General features: G+C 61.1%; 2 protein-coding genes across 11 annotated transcripts; one reads left to right on the top strand and one right to left on the bottom strand.

Moving 5' to 3' along the window:
• Positions 1–138: 138 nt before the first annotated feature.
• On the top strand, positions 139–11,166 carry CPSF1 (cleavage and polyadenylation specific factor 1). Of its 2 annotated transcripts, none has more exons than XM_074316513.2 (38): positions 139–297; positions 390–548; positions 3,261–3,288; positions 3,380–3,522; positions 3,627–3,707; positions 3,815–3,966; positions 4,048–4,194; positions 4,397–4,536; positions 4,607–4,717; positions 4,806–4,899; positions 5,000–5,087; positions 5,164–5,286; positions 5,364–5,415; positions 5,495–5,589; positions 5,658–5,732; positions 5,806–5,886; positions 5,970–6,059; positions 6,262–6,372; positions 6,449–6,590; positions 6,671–6,849; positions 6,940–7,076; positions 7,150–7,324; positions 7,408–7,614; positions 7,708–7,797; positions 7,875–8,018; positions 8,095–8,247; positions 8,818–8,934; positions 9,007–9,097; positions 9,178–9,262; positions 9,342–9,483; positions 9,575–9,727; positions 9,805–9,981; positions 10,065–10,131; positions 10,209–10,256; positions 10,340–10,495; positions 10,578–10,707; positions 10,801–10,939; positions 11,027–11,166. In XM_074316513.2, the coding sequence occupies exons 2-38, from the start codon at positions 405–407 to the stop codon at positions 11,072–11,074; spliced, it is 4,335 nt and encodes a 1,444-aa protein (XP_074172614.1). In that variant the 5' UTR covers positions 139–297; positions 390–404; the 3' UTR covers positions 11,075–11,166. The 2 variants fall into 2 exon arrangements, with proteins under 2 accessions (XP_074172614.1, XP_074172616.1); XM_074316515.2 differs by having other exon boundaries at positions 278–297; positions 390–684.
• Positions 11,150–22,365, bottom strand: ADCK5 (aarF domain containing kinase 5). Of its 9 annotated transcripts, XM_019717130.3 has the most exons (15): positions 22,223–22,365; positions 15,159–15,265; positions 14,224–14,373; positions 13,774–13,849; positions 13,437–13,637; positions 13,209–13,349; positions 12,962–13,075; positions 12,733–12,864; positions 12,584–12,667; positions 12,389–12,470; positions 12,244–12,322; positions 12,071–12,162; positions 11,741–11,993; positions 11,536–11,652; positions 11,150–11,441 (listed from the first exon to the last, which is right to left on the bottom strand). In XM_019717130.3, exons 1-15 carry the CDS (start codon positions 22,232–22,234, stop codon positions 11,336–11,338), a joined length of 1,746 nt encoding a protein of 581 aa, XP_019572689.3. In that variant the 5' UTR covers positions 22,235–22,365; the 3' UTR covers positions 11,150–11,335. The 9 variants fall into 9 exon arrangements, 7 of the variants coding, with proteins under 7 accessions (XP_019572689.3, XP_019572688.3, XP_074172691.2 ...); XM_019717129.3 differs by having other exon boundaries at positions 12,244–12,470; XM_074316590.2 differs by lacking the exon at positions 22,223–22,365 and adding an exon at positions 21,122–21,276 and having other exon boundaries at positions 12,244–12,470.
• Position 22,366: the final 1 nt, after the last annotated feature.

Here is a 22,366-nt window from a genome sequence, read left to right on the forward strand (position 1 = left end):
ATCCGGGGTCAGGCAGAGGACCCAGCCGGCTCTAAGCCGCCGGACGCCCGCCGCACTTCCAGCCTAGCCCCTCGTTCCCCAGGCTGTGGGGCCCGGGTTCTTGGGGCTCTGCACGCGGAGACGCGAAACCGCTGGGCTACCCTTGGCCGCCGCCGGCAGCTATCGCCCCCGGCAGCCGCTTCCCCGTGGCGGGCCTGCGCAGGCGCAGGAACCGGAACCTCGGTGCTCAGCTTCCGGGCCCGGCCGGAGGGTGTTCATCGACGTCCCGGTCCCCCGCGAGCAGGTTCCAACTGCCAGGTGGGCGGCGGGCGGCGGGCGGCGGACGGCGGGCTGAGGGGATTCGGGCGCGGGCGGCCCCACTCATCCTGTCGCCTTCCGGCCCCGTGCAGCCCGGGCTCGGCGCCATGTACGCCGTGTACAAGCAGGCGCACCCGCCCACCGGCCTGGAGTTCTCCATGTACTGCAACTTCTTCAACAACAGCGAGCGCAACCTCGTGGTGGCGGGGACCTCGCAGCTCTACGTGTACCGCCTGAACCGCGACGCCGAGGTAGGTCCGGGCCGCGCCGGCCTCCCGACAGCTCGGAGAGATGGCTGCCCAGTGGCAGACGGAGAAGCGCGACCGGACACGTCCAGGGCTTGTGTCCAGGACCTGTTCTCGCCGCTGCTACATGTTTCCGCCTCCGGTGCGCTCCTGTGGGCTTGGAGCCCTGCCCTCGTGCATCTTATTTGCTCTTTGTTTTTCACCGGTTAAATGATGTGAACACCTGCTGTGTGTTAGGTAGTAGGAATACACTGGAGAACAAAACCTGCAGAAAGCTGGGGCAGGGTGCCTTCCCTAAGTACACAGAAGAGGTAATGAAGGAGGCAGTGTGTTCCCAGCGGGCTGACCAGGACAGCCTCTTGGAGGCAGAGTAGGAGTTTGTCACGGGAAGGACATTGGCAGCAGTTTTAGTAAAGTGTGATGAACTCATCAGTAGAGGAAAGAGGATGCTTAGATTGCTGGAGGCATGAGAGTTAGGCCAGAAGGCTTCTTGCAAGAGGCAGCTTCTTCTCTGTTCATGAAGGGGGGGAAAGACTTAGCCAGGCTCGGATGGGGAGTGAAGAGTGCTCCAGGCATTAGGAACAGCCTGTGCACAGGCCAGAAGCAGCTGAGGGTGGGGAGGGCCATGCGAAGTTGGTCTGGAGTGTAGAGTGGAAGAGGAGAGAGTCAAGTGAACATGGACAGCTCTTGGAAGGAGATTTGTGCACAGGGAAGAAAGGAAATGGAACAGTAACTGGCTGGAGAAGGTTTTGTTTTAAGATGAGCGAGACAGTAGCACATTTGTGCACCGAAGGCATTGCGCCCCTGAAGTGGGGGCTTGCTGTCCGAAGCTCACTGAGATCTAAGGACGCTTTCTACATCTTTACAAGTTGTGAAAATTCCAAAGGAGCATCTTCAACAGACCAGATTGACTGAAAACCCTAAGTCAGTTATTTGCTCCTTAATCCTTTCCAGGAAAGTTTGCCAACTCTTGCACGAGAAGGTAAAGCGTCAGGCAGCAAGAGATGGAGAGAGAGCTGGAGGCTGGTCGTTGAGTGGGTGAGAGCATTCAGGACCAGTCTGGTCATCACTGCAGAACAGACTGCTCTGAGGTTTCAAACAGCCTGTTCCCGTGGTTGCACAAGTGTGGGTGGGTTGGGAGTTTGAGCAGGGCACAGCCCAGACCGTGGGGGACACCTGGCCTCTGCTCTGTGAGGTCTGGGAAGAGAATGGAGAAGCTGTGTAGGAGATAGGCAAGTGCATGGCCCGGGGCAGGTGTAGTGTGACAGCTAGCAGCGAGAAAGGCCCCTGCGACCTTTACGAGGAAAAAATATATAGCACTTTTTAAAAATTTTAATAAGAGTCCCAAGTTAATAGAAAATACTAGGAGTGCCAAAAAAATGTGTACACATGACTTGTATTCATCTTTTGTTATCGGTATATATTGAGTATTATAATTTTAATAATAGTTTTTTCCTTTCTTAAAATGTGTATACATTTTTTTTGGCACCCTCTGTATATCATGGTTATATGGGAAGTCTCATTGTTGTAGAGATGTCAGCCATTCCCAAATTAATCCATACATTCAGTGTTCTTTGTCTCAAAGTTACAATAAAGTTTCTCACTAGATTTAGTCATTTGATTCTCAAATTTACATGGAAGAGCCAAAATTTAAGACTATCGAAGACAGTTTTAAAGATGAACAAGGTGGTGTACTTGCCCGACAGGGGTATCAAGAGGTTTGTGTGTGTGTGTGTGTGTGTGTTTTGTGTGTGTGTGTGAGCGCGCACATGCGTACATGCTTTAAAGCTGCATTATTAGCTACATGGAAGACCAATTTAAAATAACGCTTTACTTTTGAACTGTTCTTTTTGTCATGAAATATCCTTTTTTATCTCTAGCATATTTTGCCTTTAAGATCCACTTTGTCCAACAGTAACGTGGCTACCCCAGCTTTTTATTGTTGCATGGAATAACTTTAAAATCTGTGCCCTTATATTTAAAGTGACTCAGTAGCAAACAGTGGGGTGTTTTTTTGTTTTTTTTTGTAGCTTTTGTCTTCTCATTGAATTGCTTGTCTACATGTGATGTGATTTTCTACGCAGTCGGGTCTGAATCACCATCTCACTCTGTGTCTTTCTGTTATTCCTTTATTTTTCCTGTTTCCTTACTTTGTCTTGGATTAATCAGGTATTTTTATTTCATTTTATCTTCTCTGTAGGTTTTTCTTTATGCATTTTGTGTCATTTTCTAACGAGTTACATTAGCAATTACAGCAGGCCTCTGATTTATGATAGTCTAGTTCAAATGAGTACTTTTGCTCCAAATGACATGAATCCTTGTAAGGCTCTAGCCCTGTGTACCCCTTATCCTTTGTTTTGTGGTCACATGTTTCACTTCTGTGGGGCAGAGCCAGGCAGGTTTGGGGTGCACAGAGCAGCTGTCCAGCCAGCCTCTCACCCTGAGTGCTCCCCGTGTTAGGGTGGGCTCCTCAGGAGAAGCCTGTGGCCTGGTTGGGGTCCCAATGTGAGTGTGACTTTGTCCACGTTGGACTGGGGTGTGCATGGCTGTCTCCAGGAGTGCCTGGTCATGTGCTCCCCACAGCAGTGAGGGTTCAGTCAGGGCTGCTGGTGGCAGAGCCAGCCCTGGGTGGTCTTTCCCCATTGCCCTCCATGAGGTGGGGCCGCCAACAGCAGCAGTGTGGCGCTTCACTCTCTCTCCTCTTCCTCCCTCCTCCAGGCTCCAAGCAAGAATGACAGGAGCACAGGTGAGCACACGGTGGCCACCCTGGCCATGCCCCTGGGGCTGTGGGTGGCTGGGGTGGGAACCAGACCTGTACCCACTGGCCTCTCCCCCAGAGGGGAAGTCCCACCGGGAGCACCGAGAAAAGCTGGAGCTGGTGGCTTCCTTCTCCTTCTTCGGCAACGTCATGTCTATGGCCAGCGTGCAGCTGGCAGGTGCCAAGCGGGATGCCCTGCTGCTGAGCTTCAAGGATGCCAAGGTGGGCGGTGGGCTTGGAGGGGGGCGCAGGTGCTGGAGGCTTGGTGGGGATCCCCGGCACGGCGGTACGTAGTGGTGGGTGCGATTGTGACTTGCCGTCCCCAGCTGTCCGTGGTGGAGTACGACCCGGGCACGCACGACCTGAAGACGCTGTCTCTGCACTACTTTGAGGAGCCAGAGCTGCGGGTAGGCCCAGCCGCGCCTGTGCCCCATGCTACCCTCCCCTGCCCCTCCCGCCCAGCCCGTGCCCTCCTGCTTCCCGGTGTCTCCCACCTGATGCCTCTGCCCCTCAGGACGGGTTTGTGCAGAACGTGCACACGCCACGTGTGCGTGTGGACCCTGACGGACGCTGTGCAGCCATGCTCATCTATGGCACGCGTCTGGTGGTGCTGCCCTTCCGCAGGGAGAGCCTGGCCGAGGAGCACGAGGGGCTCATGGGCGAGGGGTAAGTGTGGGGCCGGGCGTGGCGGGGGGCTGCCAGAGCCGAGGTGCCTCCACCTCCGCCGCTGAAGCCCCTGGCCCCCAGGCAGAGGTCCAGCTTCCTGCCCAGCTATATCATCGACGTGCGGGCGCTGGACGAGAAGTTGCTCAACATCGTGGACCTGCAGTTTCTGCACGGCTACTACGAGCCCACCCTGCTCATCTTGTTTGAGCCCAACCAGACCTGGCCCGGGTGAGGCCTGCACTGTGGGCTGTGGCGGCCTCCCTGGGGGGGCCGGCCTGTAGGGGGCAGGACCTGTGGCAGGGCGGGACTTGGCAGTCTCTTCGTGGGTGGGGACTGGTCCCCTGCGAGTGGGTGGGCCTGTGTGAGGGGGCAGGAGCAGCCTCATGGGGATGGGAACTGGCCCTTGCTGACCGACTTGCTCCTGCCCCAGACGGGTCGCTGTGCGGCAGGACACTTGCTCCATCGTGGCCATTTCACTGAACATCACACAGAAGGTTCATCCCGTCATATGGTCCCTCACCAGTCTGCCCTTCGACTGCACCCAGGCCCTCGCTGTACCCAAGCCCATAGGTGAGGGCTGTGTGAGTAGAGGGGTGGCATGGAGGGCACAGAGCCCTGCCCACCAGCTGTTCCTTTCCAGGTGGGGTGGTGGTCTTTGCTGTCAACTCACTGCTGTACCTGAACCAGAGTGTCCCCCCTTACGGCGTGGCTCTCAACAGCCTCACCACCGGCACCACCGCCTTTCCCCTGCGTGAGTGCGGGGTGGGGGCGGGGCTGTGGGTAGTCTGAGGCAGGGCTGGCGTGTGGCTGCTGGGTCGGCCTGACACCCGCCACAACAGGCACCCAGGAGGGCGTGCGGATCACCCTGGACTGTGCCCAGGCGGCCTTCATCTCCTACGACAAGATGGTCATCTCCCTCAAGGGTGGCGAGATGTGAGTCTCCCCCTCAGTGAACCCTGTGCCCCGTTGTGTCCTGAGTCCCCTACCTCGCCCCTGCGACCACTGCCCCAGCTCATCGTCCTCCTCCTGGCAGCTACGTGCTGACCCTCATCACCGACGGCATGCGCAGTGTCCGCGCCTTCCACTTCGACAAGGCTGCCGCCAGTGTCCTCACCAGCAGTGTGAGTGGGGCCTGGGTGGGTGGCCCTGGGCCTGGGCCTGCGCCTGCGCCTGCCCTTACCACCCACCCACTCTCAGATGGTCACCATGGAGCCTGGGTACCTGTTCCTTGGTTCGCGCCTGGGCAACTCCCTGCTCCTCAAGTACACAGAGAAGCTGCAGGAGGCCCCGGCCAGCACCGTCCGCGAGGCCGCTGACAAGGTAGGTGCTTGGGGCTGTGGGGGCCCTGCCCTGTGCGGGGTGGCTTCAGGGATGCTCAGTACCCTCCTGCCTCACAGGAAGAGCCTCCGTCAAAGAAGAAGCGAATGGACTCCACAGTGGGCTGGTCAGGTGAGGCACAGGGTTGGATGGGAATGGGGGTTGGGGCTGGTTGACCGGGGCAGCTCAGATGTGCTTTCCGGTGCTGCAGGGGGCAAGTCGGTGGCGCAGGACGAGGTGGATGAGATTGAGGTGTACGGCAGCGAGGCCCAGTCGGGCACACAGCTGGCCACTTACTCCTTTGAGGTGAGGTTGTGTGTAGAGGGGGCGCCTCCCTGGCTGGCTTGCCCGCCTGACCACTGCTGTACCCTCAGGTGTGTGACAGCATCCTCAACATTGGACCCTGTGCCAATGCTGCCATGGGCGAGCCTGCCTTCCTCTCTGAAGAGGTACGCAGGTTGGGAGAGGTGGGGTGCAGGGCTTGCACGGTGGGGACCCGGCCTCACCCCAGGCCCCTTGCAGTTTCAGAACAGCCCCGAGCCAGATCTGGAGATTGTGATGTGCTCTGGCTACGGCAAGAACGGGGCCCTGTCAGTGCTGCAGGTGTGTGGGGGCGGGCGGGGGTGGAGCCTCCGGGGCTGGGGAGGGGGACCTGGGTAGATGGATACGCCCCATCGTCCTTCCAGAAGAGCATCCGGCCCCAGGTGGTGACGACTTTTGAACTTCCTGGCTGCTATGACATGTGGACAGTGATTGCCCCTGTGCGTAAGGAGCAGGTATGTGTACCCCAGGCTGGCAATGGCAAGGAGGCCCTGAAGGGGCAATGACCGGCATTGCCTGCGTGTGGCGGCCTGGGGCAGTGGGGCCAGGACCAGAGGGTGTGTCATAAGCTTGTTGGCTCGGTGGAGGGGCTCCCCGGCTCTCCAAGTACCCCTGGCTGGGTGGGTGGTGGGATTTCTGCTCTTTCTGCCCTCACAGGAGGAGCTCCCCAAGGGCGAGGGTGCAGAGCAGGAGCCCAGTGCCCCCGAAACAGATGACGACGGGCGAAGACATGGGTTCCTTATTCTGAGCCGGGAAGACTCCACCATGGTGAGGGGTGGGGCCCAGTCACCTGGGGCAGGGACCTCCTGGGTGAGGGGTGCGTCTCACCCTTCATCACCCACAGATCCTGCAGACTGGGCAGGAGATCATGGAGCTGGATACCAGCGGCTTTGCCACACAGGGCCCCACGGTCTTTGCCGGAAACATTGGGGACAATCGCTACATTGTGCAAGTGTCACCGCTGGGCATCCGCCTGTTGGAAGGAGGTGGGCCAGCTGGGTGGTTGGGCGGGCAGGCTGGCTGGACAGCCTGGGGGTGGCCTGACCTGACAGCCCTGTGCCGGCAGTGAACCAGCTGCACTTCATCCCGGTCGACCTGGGTTCCCCCATCGTGCAGTGTGCCGTGGCTGACCCCTACGTGGTCATCATGAGTGCTGAGGGTCAGGTCACCATGTTCCTGCTCAAGAGCGACTCATACGGGGGCCGCCACCACCGCCTGGCGCTGCACAAGCCCCCACTGCACCACGTAGGCTTCCCTCCCCCACCCCCTGGCCGCTGGGTGCCTGCCCCGCCCGCCCCTGCCTCTCCCCTGAGCCTGCGCCTCCTCCCCCTGCAGCAGTCCAAGGTGATCACACTGTGCGTGTACCGAGACGTCAGCGGCATGTTCACCACTGAGAGCCGCCTGGGCGGGGCCCGCGATGAGCCGGGGGGCCGCAGCGGCTCCGACGCAGAGGGGCAGGGCTCAGAGACCAGGTGTGTGCAGGGCCAGGGTGCTGGGGGCTGGGGTCCCTGTGACAGGCCACCCGTGACGTGTCTGCCCGCCCAGCCCCACTGTGGACGACGAGGAGGAGATGCTGTATGGGGACTCCGGCTCCCTCTTCAGCCCCAGCAAGGAGGAGGCCCGCAGGAGCAGCCAGCCCCCTGCGGACCGGGACCTCACGCCCTTCCGTGCCGAGCCCACCCACTGGTGCCTGCTGGTGCGGGAGAACGGAACCCTGGAGGTAGGTGATGCCCTGTGTACCCATCCCACCCCCTGCCCCACCCTTCCCCCGCCCCACCCCTGCTAATTGCCACTGCCCCACAGATCTACCAGCTCCCTGACTGGCGGCTGGTGTTCCTGGTGAAGAACTTCCCTGTGGGGCAGCGGGTCTTGGTGGACAGCTCCTTCGGCCAGCCTACCACACAGGGCGAGGCCCGCAAGGAGGAGGCCACGCGCCAGGGGGAGTTGCCCCTCGTCAAGGAGGTGTTGCTGGTGGCCCTGGGGAGCCGCCAGAGCAGGCCCTACCTGCTGGTGAGCACAGGCCAGCGCCACTGTCCATGTACTTCCCTGCCCCGTGCCCCGTGCCCGCACTCCCTGCCCTGCTGACCCATCACTGGCCCCCAGGTGCACGTGGACCAGGAGCTGCTCGTTTACGAGGCCTTCCCCCATGACTCGCAGCTTGGCCAGGGGAACCTCAAAGTCCGCTTCAAGAAGGTGCTGTGGTGTGGAGGGCAGGGGGCGGGCCGGCTGGCCTTACGGGAGTCCCAGCCCTCACGCTGCACCCCCGCCAGGTTCCCCACAACATCAACTTCCGTGAGAAGAAGCCCAAGCCATCCAAGAAGAAGGCAGAGGGCGGCGCTGCCGAGGAGGGGGCAGGGGCCCGCGGGCGCGTGGCGCGCTTCCGCTACTTTGAAGACATTTACGGCTACTCGGGGGTAGGCAGGCAGCATTGGGGGAGTCTGCAGGCGGTGGGGCCTTGCCCCTGCGGCCTCCTCACGGTGCCACCCCCAGGTGTTCATCTGCGGTCCTTCGCCCCACTGGCTCCTGGTGACAGGCCGGGGCGCCCTGCGGCTGCATCCTATGGCCATCGATGGCCCCATCGACTCCTTCGCCCCGTTTCACAATGTCAACTGCCCCCGCGGTTTCCTGTACTTCAACAGACAGGTAGGGGCCTGGCCCAGCTCCAAATGACAGGTGCTGATGCTGCCCAGGGCAGGAGCAGGTGCTGGGGCCCCAAAAATGAGGCCCCCGACTGCTGGGGACAGGGCTGTCCAGAAGTGAAACCCGGGGCTTAATGCTGCCAGGGTTTTGAGGCTGGGGGTCAGGAGTAGAGGCTGCAGCCCACGAGTGCACCTGCCTGGGTGGCCGGGGTCCAGTCACTGCTCTGCGCCTCGGCCTGATTCTCACTCATTATCTGTCACTGAGGTGATAGCAGTGATCTCTTCAGGCCACTCTGAAGCCTTGGTGACAGCGGTGCTGATACACCCAGGACTGGGTGAGGGAGAGTGGCTGGGCCCTGGCAGGGGCACCCTCAGCTGTGCACACACCAGTGGGGCCAGAGTGGGCCACTGTCTCCCAGCCCTGGTGAACCTGAGAAGGCACAGCAAGCCACAGCCCCTGGCCCAGCCCACTCCAGCAGAACTGAGGGCTGGCCCCAAGGAGCCTGCCGAGGCCTGGGGTTACTGGTTTTGCTTTCAGTGGAGCCAGGCCTCGCTGACCCCTGCACCCCCCTAGGGTGAGCTGAGGATCAGTGTCCTGCCTGCCTACCTGTCCTACGATGCCCCGTGGCCTGTCAGGAAGATTCCGCTCCGATGTACAGCCCACTACGTGGCCTACCATGTGGAGTCCAAGGTCAGAACCCCCTCAAGGCCAGGGGCCTTCTGGGCCTGGCCTCCGGCGTGTGTGACACCTCCACTCCCCCAGGTGTATGCTGTTGCCACCAGCACCAACACGCCGTGCTCCCGCATCCCACGCATGACGGGCGAGGAGAAGGAGTTCGAGACCATCGAGAGAGGTGGGAGGCGCCCAGAGTTGGGCCTCCTTTTGGGGCTGCCCTCCCCCCCGGCCCCCTGACCACCGCCCCTGTCTCTGCAGATGACCGCTACATCCACCCCCAGCAGGAGGCCTTCTCCATCCAGCTCATCTCCCCGGTCAGCTGGGAGGCCATCCCCAATGCCAGGTGAGGCTGGGGCCAGTGGGGCTGGGGCCAGTGGGGCTGGGGCATGTCCGCGACTGCGTCCTGACCCAGCTTCATGCAGGATTGAGCTGGAGGAGTGGGAGCACGTGACGTGCATGAAGACGGTGTCACTGCGCAGCGAGGAGACTGTGTCCGGCCTCAAGGGCTACGTGGCCGCTGGGACCTGCCTCATGCAAGGGGAGGAGGTCACCTGCCGTGGGCGGGTAAGGGGCTGACGGGTGGGGCCGACGAGCGGGGTAGGATCACAGTGGCCTGTGCCGTCCCCATGTCACCCACTGCCCTCCCTGCTTACAGATCCTGATAATGGATGTGATCGAGGTGGTGCCTGAGCCTGGCCAGCCCCTGACCAAGAACAAGTTCAAGGTCCTCTATGAGAAGGAGCAGAAGGGGCCCGTGACCGCCCTGTGCCACTGCAACGGCCACCTGGTGTCGGCCATCGGCCAGAAAGTGCGTCCCTCCCCTCCCCTGCCTGCCTGCCCGCCCTGCCCTGGCCCACCGCCAGCTGCCACCTCTGCCATCCACAGATCTTCCTGTGGAGCCTGCGTGCCAGTGAGCTGACGGGCATGGCCTTCATCGACACCCAGCTGTACATCCACCAGATGATCAGCGTCAAGAACTTCATCCTGGCCGCTGATGTCATGAAAAGCATCTCACTGCTCCGCTACCAAGAGGACAGCAAGACACTGAGCCTTGTGTCCCGGGTACCTGCGGGGCTGGGTACACGCTGGGTGGGTGGAGTGGCTGCTGGCTGCCAGTCGCCTGATGTCCCTCCACCCGTCCCCAGGACGCCAAGCCCCTAGAAGTGTACAGCGTGGACTTCATGGTGGACAATGCCCAGCTGGGCTTCCTGGGTGAGCGAGCGCAGGTGGGCCTGGGGGCGGGCCCCTGACACTTGGGGGTGGCCAGGGCTGACTGGGCTCTGTTCCAGTGTCTGACCGGGACCGCAACCTGATGGTGTACATGTACCTGCCGGAAGGTGAGTGGACTTTCTCTCCTCCCCTCTGCGGGGCGGGGTGGGGCGGGATGAGGCAGCCGTGACTTGATGTCCCACTGGCCTAGCCAAGGAGAGCTTTGGTGGCATGCGCCTGCTGCGGCGGGCGGACTTCCACGTGGGCGCCCACGTGAACACCTTTTGGAGGACCCCATGCCGAGGGGCTGGCGAGGGGCCCAGTAAGAAGTCGGTTGTGTGGGAGAACAAGCACATCACGTGGTTTGGTGAGCCTCGGGGCAGGATGGAGGCAGGGGGGTGTGGGGGGGTGTTGTGTGGTCAGCCTGGCTCACACTGTGCGCCCTGCAGCCACACTGGACGGTGGCATCGGGCTCCTGCTGCCCATGCAGGAGAAGACCTACCGCCGGCTACTGATGCTGCAGAATGCGCTGACCACCATGCTGCCGCACCATGCCGGCCTCAACCCCCGTGCCTTCCGGTGAGTGGGCCGCCCCCTCCCTGCCATCAGCCCCCGGGTCCCTGCTGCCTCCCCACTGCCTGCATGCTCCCCATGGCCTGCATGGCTTCCCAGGATGCTGCACGTGGACCGGCGCACACTACAGAACGCCGTACGGAACGTGCTGGATGGGGAGCTGCTCAACCGCTACCTGTACCTGAGCACCATGGAGCGAGGCGAGCTGGCCAAGAAGATCGGCACCACGCCCGACATTGTGAGTGAGCCGCCCGCCCCGCCGGCCCCACCCTCCCTCTCCCTGCCCTCACCTGCCTTCCACCTGCCCTCCCTGCCTCTCCCATAGATCCTGGATGACCTCTTAGAGACCGACCGTGTCACCGCCCACTTCTAGACCCTGGTACTGGATACCACCGGGGCCCCTGTGCCCTGCCACACTCCCTTTTTGTACAAAAGACAAGGAAAAAGATTTGTTTGATTTGAGAAGAGCGTGTGGTCATTGGGACTCATCACCCCGGCCATGGTCAAAGCCCCTGGGCGTCCCCCATCTCCAGGCTGCAATTGCTCTGGTGCCCCAGGTCTTGGGCGTCCACCTCCAGTCCTGGCCAGCACTGCCAGTCCTGGGCGAGCTCTGCCATCCACCTGCACCCAGGCGCTAGGTCTCCAGGTATTCGTACAGCTCCTCGGTGCTGGGCATGAGGCCCAGGTGGGCCAGCACTCGGACCAGGAGGGCGGTGAGCCGCATGGACAGGGTCTCCAGCCTGGGTGGGCCGGTGGAGGAGGGAGAGGGGGAACAGGTCCGTAGGGAGCAGGCGCTGGCGCCCCTTGCCCGTTGGGCCCCTCCTGTCCACTCACCTCAGGGCCACTTCAAACTTGAGCGTCTCCCAGACCACCCTGGCATGGCGCCGCAGGCTGGCGCGGTGGACACTCGGCTGTGCTTCGCCTGCCAGGCGGCTCCAACCTCTGACCGCGCTGTGAGAGAGGAGGTCAGCCTGGCCCCGCCCCACCCGGCTGGCCCCGCCCCACCCGGCTGGCCCCGCCCCGCCCCGGCCACACCCACCTCTTGGCCATGAGGAAGTAGCGGTCTACCGGCGTGCCCAGGGCCGTGTTGATGGCACGCACGGTGTTGACGTTGCGCAGCACGAGCAGCATGGGCCGCGGCAGGGCCTTGAGCACAGCCATGATGTCCTCAAAGTGCTCCCGCGCCATGGCCTGCATGTAGGCCGCCTCCTCGCGGCTCAGCAGGTGCGAGCGCCACAGCTGCCCCAGGCGCACAGGCCTCTGCATGAGCACCTCGGAGAACAGGAAGTAGTCTGGGTGTGTGTGTGGGGGGAGACTGAGCCAGGCTGTGCGCCCCGCCACGTCCACACACAACACGACCCGGCCTCACCTTGCACCCCGAGTGCTGCCGCGTTTGCCTTCATCGCTGCGTCGTCCCTCAGAATGATGGCCCGCCACAGCTGGCACAGGGCTGACCGGTCCCTGTGGGGGCCAGACTGAGCCCAGAGACCCAGGGCATGGGAGGCCGGGCCCCAGGGCCTGCCCCCACCCCGTCAAGCTTACTTCTTATCCAGGAACTGGTAGAGCCCATGGTCCAGCAGCACCAGCTGTGCCTTCCCATCCGGGCCTTTCCGCACCAGAACTAGGGACACAGCACATTGGCTCAGGCCAGCCCACACCCACACCCGCCCCCGGGGGCTTCTCCTACCATTGCCAGGGTGGGGGTCGGAGTGGATGAAGCCTGTGTAGAATATCTGCTCAGCAAAAGCCTGGATGAGCTTCTCTGCTATCTGGGGAGAGCACAGCACTGTACCACTGTCACCCCTGCATCCTCAGGTGTGCACACGACAGGCACTCCCCTCCCTCCCTCCCTCCACTTTTGCTCTGTACACACAGCACTCACATCCTTCATGGCCAGCCCCATGGACTTGATGGCCTCCACGTCATTGACCTTGCAGCCCTCACAGAATTCAGCTGTCAGCACACGCTGGGGGCGAAAGAGAGGCTGAGCTCAGGCCTGTACACCCCAACCCAAGAGGCGGCCCAGCCCACCTTGCTGGATGTGTCCCAGTGCACACGGGGGACCACGACATAGTGGAACTGCTTCAGGTCCCGCGCACAGCGCTCAGCGTTCCGGCCCTCATTCTCAAAGTCCAGCTCTTGGGCCAGGGTCCCCTTCAGGTCCTGTGGGCCACACGGGCAGTTAGGGGTCCAGTTGGGGGCAGCACGTGCTGGTCTGTGCAGGGCTGCACTCCCCGGCCTGCCTGTGGGCAGCGGTTACCTGCAGGACCCAGCTGAAGCCGAAGCTGGGGTGCATGAACTCCACGAGCCTGAGCAGCAGCTCCAAGGTGTGGATGTCCCCGTCAAAGCGGTCCCGCAGGTCGATGTACTGTACCTGCACCGGGCAAGGGTGCAGGGAGGACCGGCTGCCACCACTGCCCAGGCCTGCGCCACCTCCCAGCCTGGTGCACTTCCCGGCTGGTCACCACTGCTTCGGCCCGCTGCTGTGCAAGGAGGGCCCCACATACCTTCACAGCCACAGCGGTGCCATCATGCAACCGGGCACGGTGCACCTGGGCCAGGCTGGCAGCAGCGATTGGCTGGTAGTCAAATTCCTGAAAGAGCTTGTGGGGCGGGGCCTGGAAGTCTTCAAGGAACAGCTCGTCTACCTGACGGGAGAGGGAACGTAGGGTGGCATGGGGGCCACCACCAGAGCCCCCACCCTCAGCCTCTGTGCCCCCAAGAGCAGGGCTCACCTCCTGGAAGCCACGCGTGAGGGCCCTGTCCTCCAGCACACGCAGCGTCCTAATGTACTCTGGGGGCAGCAGGTGATTGAAAGAGCACAGCCCCTGGCCCAGCTTCACATACAGGCCCCCGTTGCTGATGGCCCCGGCCACCAAGGCATCGGCTGCCCGCTGGTGACATGCAGACATCACCTCCACGTACCCCGGGCTGTTCTACCACAGGCATGAAGGGAAGGGATGGGGGCGGGCAGGCGCCTCCTCAGTGCCCCCAACACCCACCTTCTCCAGGGCACCCCCACCCCCACACACTGTACAGCTGCCCGGCTGCAGCCCAGGACTCACAACAGACCTCTTCCACCCCTCGCAGGAGGACGTTTGTGCACCACCAGTAGTCCAGGGAGATCTTCAGGCCGACCCTCAGAGACCTGCCAGCAGAAGCCGCCCTCAGCCTCCACCAGGCCAGCACTCGGGTGCCTGGAGGCGGAGGGGGGCTCGTGCAGCGTGGCCACCAGGTGAGTCTCAACTCCCAGGCTGCACCCACTCCTCCCCTTGGTCCCTGAACACCACTGACAGGACAGATGGGGATTGAGAGCTGGGGTGCGGGCTTCAGCCCTAACAACCGGGTACAGTTTCTTTTTCATTCTTTTAGAACGTTCATTATGAAAGAAAACCCACTCACGACCGGGCACAGCTGTGATGGCTGGTGAGCCAGCCACTGCTGCGTCCAGTGTGGATGGCTTGCTGCAGTATGCCCGCAAGGACCCTGACAGGAAGAGGCCCGCTGCGCTGCCCTGCCCACCTGCAGAAGCGTCCAGCACCGTCCGCCACAAGCCGCATCCTCCTCTTCTCTTGCGGCTCGGCTGTGAAGTAGCGGACGCCCAGCAGAAGGGGCGCCCCCACGGCCGTGGCGGACAGCACCTTCCTCCACAGGGGCTGCGGCCTCCAGGACCTGGAGGGACACGGGCACGGCCCCATTATTTCCCGTGCGCCCCTCCAGCCTGCATGGCGCTTGCGGCGAGATCCGGGCCTACCCCACAGGCACTGAGGCTGTGCTGGAGCCTCTGCAGGCAACTGTGTGGTCAGGCACCAGCGTGCTCTCATCCAAGTCCCCCTGCCTGGGCCCCACAGTCACCAGGAAACCAGTGGATGGAAAAAGCAGCTCCTCGGCTTCGTGGGAAATCCATTCATGGGACCAGGGTTACTGACGCTGCAGTTCCTGCACCGTCCACCTGCTGGCGGCCCAGCTGGCTGCAAGTGGCAGGATGGCAGAGCCCCGACGAAATGTGCAGGTAACACACACTGGATGCAGTACGAGTTCAAGACAAGCCAGAAGCAGCCCAATCCAGAGGGAGCCCAGGACGTGTTGGCCCAGCAGGAGCCCCAGCGCCCTGTCACATGTCTGCCCGCTGTCCCCAGCCACTGTGTCACCAGGCCTGAGTCTCACAGGCAGCCCTCTCCCCACCCATCCTGCCCACTGGTTCAGGCCTTGAACACTCCTCCCCCATCTCTTGCTGCCCTGCGTCTTGGTTGGGCCCTACCCTCCTCCACTCTTTTCTTCGGCTCATGCAGCTCTAGCTGCAGTGCACTCCCCACGCCGCTGTCAGGGTCCCAGCCCACCACACCCAGGAACAAACACATCCCGCCTTGGGGTGGGAGTACAGAAAGTCCAGCTCTGCCTGGCGGGGCATGTGCCCAGGGGGTGGGGGTGTGTGACTGCAGCTGCAGAGAACTCACCACTGTGCAGGTGGGGCCCTGAGGTTTCTCCTGAGGACGGCAGCAGGGGACGGCTGGAGCTTCAGCCTGCTGTGCCGCAGGACAGAGGAGAAGTGACAAAGCTGAGACTGCAAAGTGAGCAAACGGCAGAGGGTCACATGAGGCAGCAACATGGCCTCCACCCGAATGTCACCAAAGCATGCCAGTGCCTCCTGACCTGCGTGTGGCACTTAGCAATGCAGAAAGCTGCACCTGCAGGAGGGACGCTGGTCTCCAAGCGTCACGAGAGGGAACGGCTGCAGGTAGTTTGCACTGGGGCTTCCACCTCGGTCACTGCAGCAGGTCCCAAGAAATGCCTGCCCTTGAATATCCCCTCTGTCCCTGCCCCTGACACTCTCTCTGTTGGGGTCCTGGGACCCATCCTTTACTATTTCCTACTGCTGACAGCACTGCCCAGCGGCCTTAGGAAGGCATCCTGCATTTCAGGAACAAGTGTCAAGGACGCTCGTTGACACGATCAGGAAGCTGGGAGACCGCCGCAGGGAGCACAGACCTGGCCCTGAGTGCAGGTGGGGGCGTGAGGGACTTCCGCTACAGTGGCCCCGGAGGTGGAGAGCCGGAGGAGGGTGGGAAAGGCCGTGTGGACGTGCGGGGCTCTCCTGCGCTCACTGGCAACCTTGGTCTCCCCATCTTATCTGAATTATGCATCTTAAGAGTTTCTCATGGCAGCTGGTTGGCTCATTGGTTAGAACACGATGCTCATAACACCGAGGTGGCCAGTTCGATTCCCACATGGGCCAGTGTCCTCTCAACCACAAGGTTGCTGGTTCGACTCCCACAAGGGATGGTGGGCTGCGCCCCCTGCAACTAGCAACGGCAACTGGACCTGGAGCTGACCTGCGCCCTCCACAACTAAGATTGAAAGGACAACAACTTGACTTGGAAAAAAATCCTGGAAGTACACACTGTTCCCCAACAAAGTCCTGTTCCCCTTCCCCAATAAAAAAATAAATAAATAAAAAAATTTCTCAGCCATGATACCCAACTGCAGATCTTAGATTTTAGGGAAAGGCAGCCATTTCAGTGAGTCGGCTGTAGCACAGATGCTAACACTACCACTGTGAACACTTGGCCAAATGAGGGGCGGATGTTCCAGTCCCTCCGGCCAAAGTACACTGTGAAGACAAGTCCAAGGACGGCAAAATCACACGAAAGTCAAAGGAAAAGGTCCATGACCTATTGTCCCATGAGTAGGACGGGCGGACAGATAACCCCCCCAGCAAGGCCACACAGCGAGGGCAGGTCCTCAATGGGACAGGCAGGCCTGAGGCCAGCAGCGGGCAGACTCGGGGGCCCGAGCCCCTAGGCTTTCTGTACAAGAGGGGAGGCAGCACATCCCTCACCTGCACTCCCTGTGGCCACCTGGCAGCACACAGGCCATGCCAGGCACACAGAAGAGGCCCAGGGGACGCTATCTGTGTGCACACAGCTGGACAGTTGCTCAGGACACGGCTGGGTCCAGGCTGGGATCCCAGCCACATCACCTGACAAGATGGGGCTTGTAACAAGCAGATGTGCCAGGATCGGTGAGCCCCGCTGGACCCCGGGATGCAGCTCTGCCCAGGCTCCCTGCAGACCCCTCCCCACTCCACACCTTCTGCGCATATCCACCAGGCCCTGCAGGAGGACCAGCCTGACAGGGCCTCGTGTGTGCCCAGGACCACAGACAGATGCAGCAGGCTGGGACAGCATGGGCTGCGGGGGGGATCCTGTGGCCTGGCAGCGAGCCCAGCAGGACTGCTGTGTGGACACTGCAAGGCCTCCTGGGCAGAGGGCACAGCGTCAGGGACAGCCCAAAGCCAGGGGGGTACAGGGCGATTCTGCTGAGGAGATAGGCTTGTGGCTGAAAAACGTGCAGGGGGAGGGAGTTGCGGGGGGCTGCCCAAAAAGAAAAGAGGGGAGCCAAGTGAGCTGGAGCCAGACTGGGCATCCCTAGGGCCCTCACCGGGTGCTCCTGCAGGGAGGGATAGTGTGTGGGGGACATCAGCCCTGTGGGAAGTGGGGGTGAGTGCCCAGTCAGAGGGCTCGGGGCGAGCATGAGGAGCTGGGCAGATGACCCGAGGCCACGCCGGTGACGCCACTGTCCCCTGGCTTGTGAGGGTTCTGCTGTGATTCTGATCTGAATAAGAACTGACTATGGCTGTCAGCTGCCACGCTCAACAGTCGTCATCAGTGACCCTGAGAAAACCCCAACAAGCAGATCTGAGGGTGGCCCCCTCTCTCTACAGCAGCTTGGCCTCTTCAGGACTTGGGAACCACTGGTGCTGGGCACAGCCACGTGTCCGGTCTCTCCACTGCTGTAAATAATGGCAACTTTTCATAGCAAGATGATACAAAGCAGATCACGGGAAAAACATGGGAGGACTATTGCAGTTCAGGAGGCCAGACAGATGGACACCAAGTGCAAAGCACAACCCAACCTCGATCTGAAGACAAGTCTGAATACGGACAGGACACGGGGACCACGGGCATGCCCCTTCACTGCGTCGCTATAGTGCACTTTTTACAAACGGAAGGCATGTGGCAACCCAGCATCGAGCACGTCTATTGCTGCCATTTTCCCAACAGACTCAGGTGGTGGGAGCATTTTTTAGCCATGAAACATTTTTCAGACATGACGCTCCCGCACACATCCCGGACTGCGGTGTAGTATGCACGGACTTCTGTTGGCACCGGGAAACCAAACGCTCATGTGCCTGGCTTTATTCCGATATGTACTTTGTCGCGGTGGCCGAGACCTCCGCGACCTGCCTGTACTGTTAGTGTTTGCAGCATGACAAGGTTACCATGGTTACCTGAGAGAATGGCCCTGTTTGGGGGACACACACTGTTTAGAGGTTATGTGTCAAAATTTCTGTGACTTACTGTCAAATGGTCCAATGACAACAAAAAATATATATTTTCTAACAGCAAGAAAAACTACAGCAAGATATTAACAATGAGCAGACCAAGGTGGTGGGCATCTGGGTAATTAATTGTCAAGGAACCATTCTGGCAGCTTGTCCCTACACTTAGATGTTTTCATGACACGGATACGAGGCATCAGCCACTCTGCTCGCAGTCCCAGCTGGGAAGGTGGCATTTCAGAGCTGGGGCAGGGTTTCCCACCTGGGCAATTCTGTGCCGGGACATCGGGCACTGTCTAGAGACACGGTCAGTTGTCACACTCGGTGGAAGGGATGTTCCTGGCATGGCCTGGGCAGAGGCCAGGGCGATGGCTCCACACCAGCCAGTTGGTGCCCCGCCCAGGCTGAGAAGCGAGGGGCAGACACCGGACCCAGGCTTCACGGGCTGGCACTGCAGTCTGGTTCCAGCACGTACCTCCCTCTCTGTGCCTCAGTTTCCCTGTCTAAGACGTGGGGACCACTGCCCGGGAAGCAGGCCTGGCCCACGGCCCACACAGCACAGAACTGCGAGCTGTGTGCACGGTAGGCAGGGAGACGCACATGTGAGGTCACCCCCACACGTAGGGTCAAGGAGCGGCCAGCCTCTCCCAGGCCCTCCTCCTCCTGGGCTGAGCCACTGGCTTGTCCCCAAAGCTTTACCTTCCTCCCAGCAACCTGCCCCCACCTCACCTAACAAAAAGTACATACTTGTTGAACTCTGTTATAATAGCTCCCCACAGCTTTTATAATAGCAGGAAAAAGGGGGTTTGTTTTGCCCAGAAGACACTATTTCCAACACATGAAAAGAAAAGCTTAGAGATGGGTTATATGCAGAACAGAAGAGACACAGACTGAAAGGCCAGCCAAGTGGGGTCTGCTGCAAACTGCAAACCCCCCTTGGGGCCCACGATTCAGAAGCTGCACCTCAGCAGACTAAGAAGGAAGCCGGCCAGAGGCGACCATGAGCATTCTGAGATGCAAGCGTTCAGGAGAGGAAAGGCGCAACGTGCCTCAGTCTGTGAGAGCAGTGCAGGAGGCCTCCGGCTCAGGGAATGTCAGGTCAACGCTGAAGCGAAGCCCACGGCCCAGCTGCCCCATCACACGACTCCCAGGTGCCCCTGGGAGGGCTCACCTCGAAGTCCCTCCACCTGGAGAAGGCCCACCAGGGAGGGGCACAGCCCCCGCCAGGTGCCAGCTGGTCAGTGGCCCCAGCGAGAGCACACGGGATACAGACAGCACAGAACTCAGAGCAGCCTGTGCTGAGTGCCGAACTCTGCGCTGGAGCACACAGGTCTGGTCCACGGGCCTTGCTCCTTCACCCTGAGCCCGGTGACCACCACCCCCAACACCTCTCATGTCTGAATAGGAGGTAATAGTGTCCACTCTGCAAGGCTGCAAAGGTGAGAGATAGTGCAAATAAAGCACCTCACTCAGGGGCTGGCATTTAATAGGTGCTCAACAAAAGCTGGGCGGCTACTACAGCTGGGCTCCCACAGGCTCGGGTGGGGCGCCAGACCAGAGTCCTCAGGAACCGCCTCCTGTTGTTAACTTAGGACGCCACACAGTAGGGCCCTGGCTGTCTCGGCATCCCCAGCACGGACCCCTCAGATACACTCCTGTGACAAAGATCCCCCTAGTAGACACTGGACAGCCCATGCAGGGGCGGACCCAGGCCCATTCCCCAGGCTGCAGTCCTGCCCGGAATGCCCTTCACCGCCCTGATTCACCAGCGTTCCCGTCTTGCCCCCACCCACACCTGATACATGCCTCTCCCACTGTCCTTATCACAAGGAATGACTGAGCAGGGCCCACCTCCATCAGGTCTGTACTTTTAGGCCCTGGCACAAGCTAAACAAAGCAGAAACTCCACAGGGCCTGCTGACCTGCGATAAGCATTACTAAGCACAGAACGAGCCAGAGCGCACGGGGCCCGAGCGAGGAGGCTAGCTGAGCAACAGGCGGGAGGAAGGCCACAGTCAGGCCAGACGGCAGTAGCCTGGCCCTGCACAGGAATCCAGGGGTGAGGCCTCATGCTGACAGCTCCACAGCCCCCACCGGGACCCACAGGCTCCTTCCTGTGTGGGATGCCCAGTGCTTCCCAAAGGGTCCCCATCATACAGGAGACATCTCCGAAGCCCAAGGAGGTCATGCAGGGCCGAGCCTGCAGCCACACCTCCCAGGAACCAGCCCAGGGCAATTTCTACCACATCACTTATAACTCAGACCACACCCAGAACTTGAGCACCAGGGTAGGCCTGGAGACAGGATGCCCTCCCACACACCAGCACCTTCTCACCAAGACAGGTGTGCGCCCCGGCCGGCCAGGCCTGCTGGGCCGGCTAACACGCCCCCCAGCACCCCCTCACTCCCAAAGCCCCAGTCTGGACAAGGTGAGATGGGCTTCCTGTACCGCCGCCTCCCACGCTTTCCTAGAGTATGTCTGCATAAACCGAGGGCTCATTGGAACTCAGCTAACAACCACAAAGCAGCAAACAAAAGTGAGGGGTAGCGCAAACAGACATTACAAAGCTCACACGCTTCGTGTGTACTTCAACACAGAAGCAGGGGCTGTGTGGTCAGGGGGCAGGCACCCGCGGAGCTGTGCTTTTCTAACAGCCTGTAGATCAGATGGCAAATTAGAAGGAAGATGAGACGCCACTGCAGACAAGCCAGCCCACAGCAGTAAGAACTACCGCCGTCTCCCAATGGCTCCTGAGACAGAAAGCCCACAGGAACCCAGGCCGTTAACGGCAGGCTCAGCAGCCCTATGCACCTCAGCAGGAGGAAAGCAAGACACAGAAAGGTCCTGTGGTAGGAGCAGGAGCCCGGAGAGGGGCCTGGACGCCATAAGCGCCCAGCCTTTTCTCTTCCAAGGGCCTGTGACCTGTCAGGACTCAGAAGCCGCACTCTGGGTGTGAGTCTGCCCATCTGCCCCCTCATCTGGAGGATTTGGTGATCTGAATAAGTGAAGAAGCTTTATAAACTGTCAAGTGCTGCCCTAAAGGCCAACTCGGTGTCTCTGCCTGACTGTCACAGTACCTGCTTCATCACCTCAGCCCACGAACACCCCTCCGTCCTGGAGCCACAAGCCACCGAGGTCCACGGAAACTCATTTGTCCTTAGTATCGAAGTCTACAAGGCTCGGCTTCCTGGCAACAGACCCGCGCTACAGAAAACCCCCAGTTGAAAATGCTGATGAACCCCCCTCAGTGTCTTCAGCTCTATGAGGAAAGGGCCAGATTCTTGGGGGAGGGGGCCGGAGGGGGTAAGATCAGGTCACTAATGACGGCCACGGTTTAGGTGCCATCCCTAATGCCACTGATGCAACAGGATGGGAGGCCCAACCAAGGAACAGGAGTGGAAAGTCATCTGCTGTTCTCAGGGTCACAAGCAGCACGAGTCGAGCGGGCAGCCTGGGGCGCGAGTGTGGGAAGGCCTGACGTGGGGGCGGGGGCGGGGGGGGTGCCCCTGAGCCCACCAGCGATGGCCACCCCTCACGTCCCTCAAAGTCCTCTTAGCTCCGGAGAAGCAGGGGCAGGCGTCAGCTCAGCACCGTGTGAGGGGTTGCTGACCAGGGAAACGGGTTCTCCAGTGAGTGAGCAGTAAAGGAAAGACAGGGAGGGATTCGGGTCTGGATTCTGGCCGAGTCTGAAGCCGTGAGGGGTGTAAGGCGGCCACGGGGGCGGGAGAAGGGGTGTCCGTGAGCCCAGGAAGCGGGCAGATGGTTAGCAGCGGCCTTGGGAAAGGGTGTCTCTCAGGGAAAGGGGTGCCCATGGGGGATAAAGCGAGAGGGCTTCTGAGACAGGTTCCTAGCTCCGTGAAAGTGCTTCTGAGGAGAAGAGAGCTCTTCGGGGCGTGCAGGGAAGGCGCGCTCTCGGTGGGCTCCTGAGCGGCACCCAGCGTCTCCCCAACAGGGTCTGGGGGTTTAAAAGGGAGCCCGAAGGGCAGGGTATCTGAGAGCCCTGCGGGTCCCTGACGGGCGCGGAGGGTCTCTGGGGGTGAGAGGGTCCCTCACACGGCCCGGGACGAGGCGTCTCTGGCGTGTGCAAGGAGTCGGGTCTCGGGGCCCTGACGGTCCCGGGCAGGACGCTGATACAGGCCGTGGGACGGGGCGCGGGGCCGTGTCGAGCGGGGACTCACCGGTCGCCACATGTTCCCAGCCGCCGCGCCGCTCCGCTCCCGCTCGGCGTAGGCTCGCGTCGCCCCGCCCAGCAATCCCTGCGGCAGGGACGCAGTGCGCACGCGCAGCCGCCCGCGGCGATGGGCGGGGACGAGCCACGCCCC

Source organism: Rhinolophus sinicus, chromosome 6, assembly GCF_057876585.1.
Source record: "Rhinolophus sinicus isolate RSI-liver-muscle chromosome 6, RSI-T2T, whole genome shotgun sequence".
Taxonomy (NCBI): domain Eukaryota; kingdom Metazoa; phylum Chordata; class Mammalia; order Chiroptera; family Rhinolophidae; genus Rhinolophus; species Rhinolophus sinicus.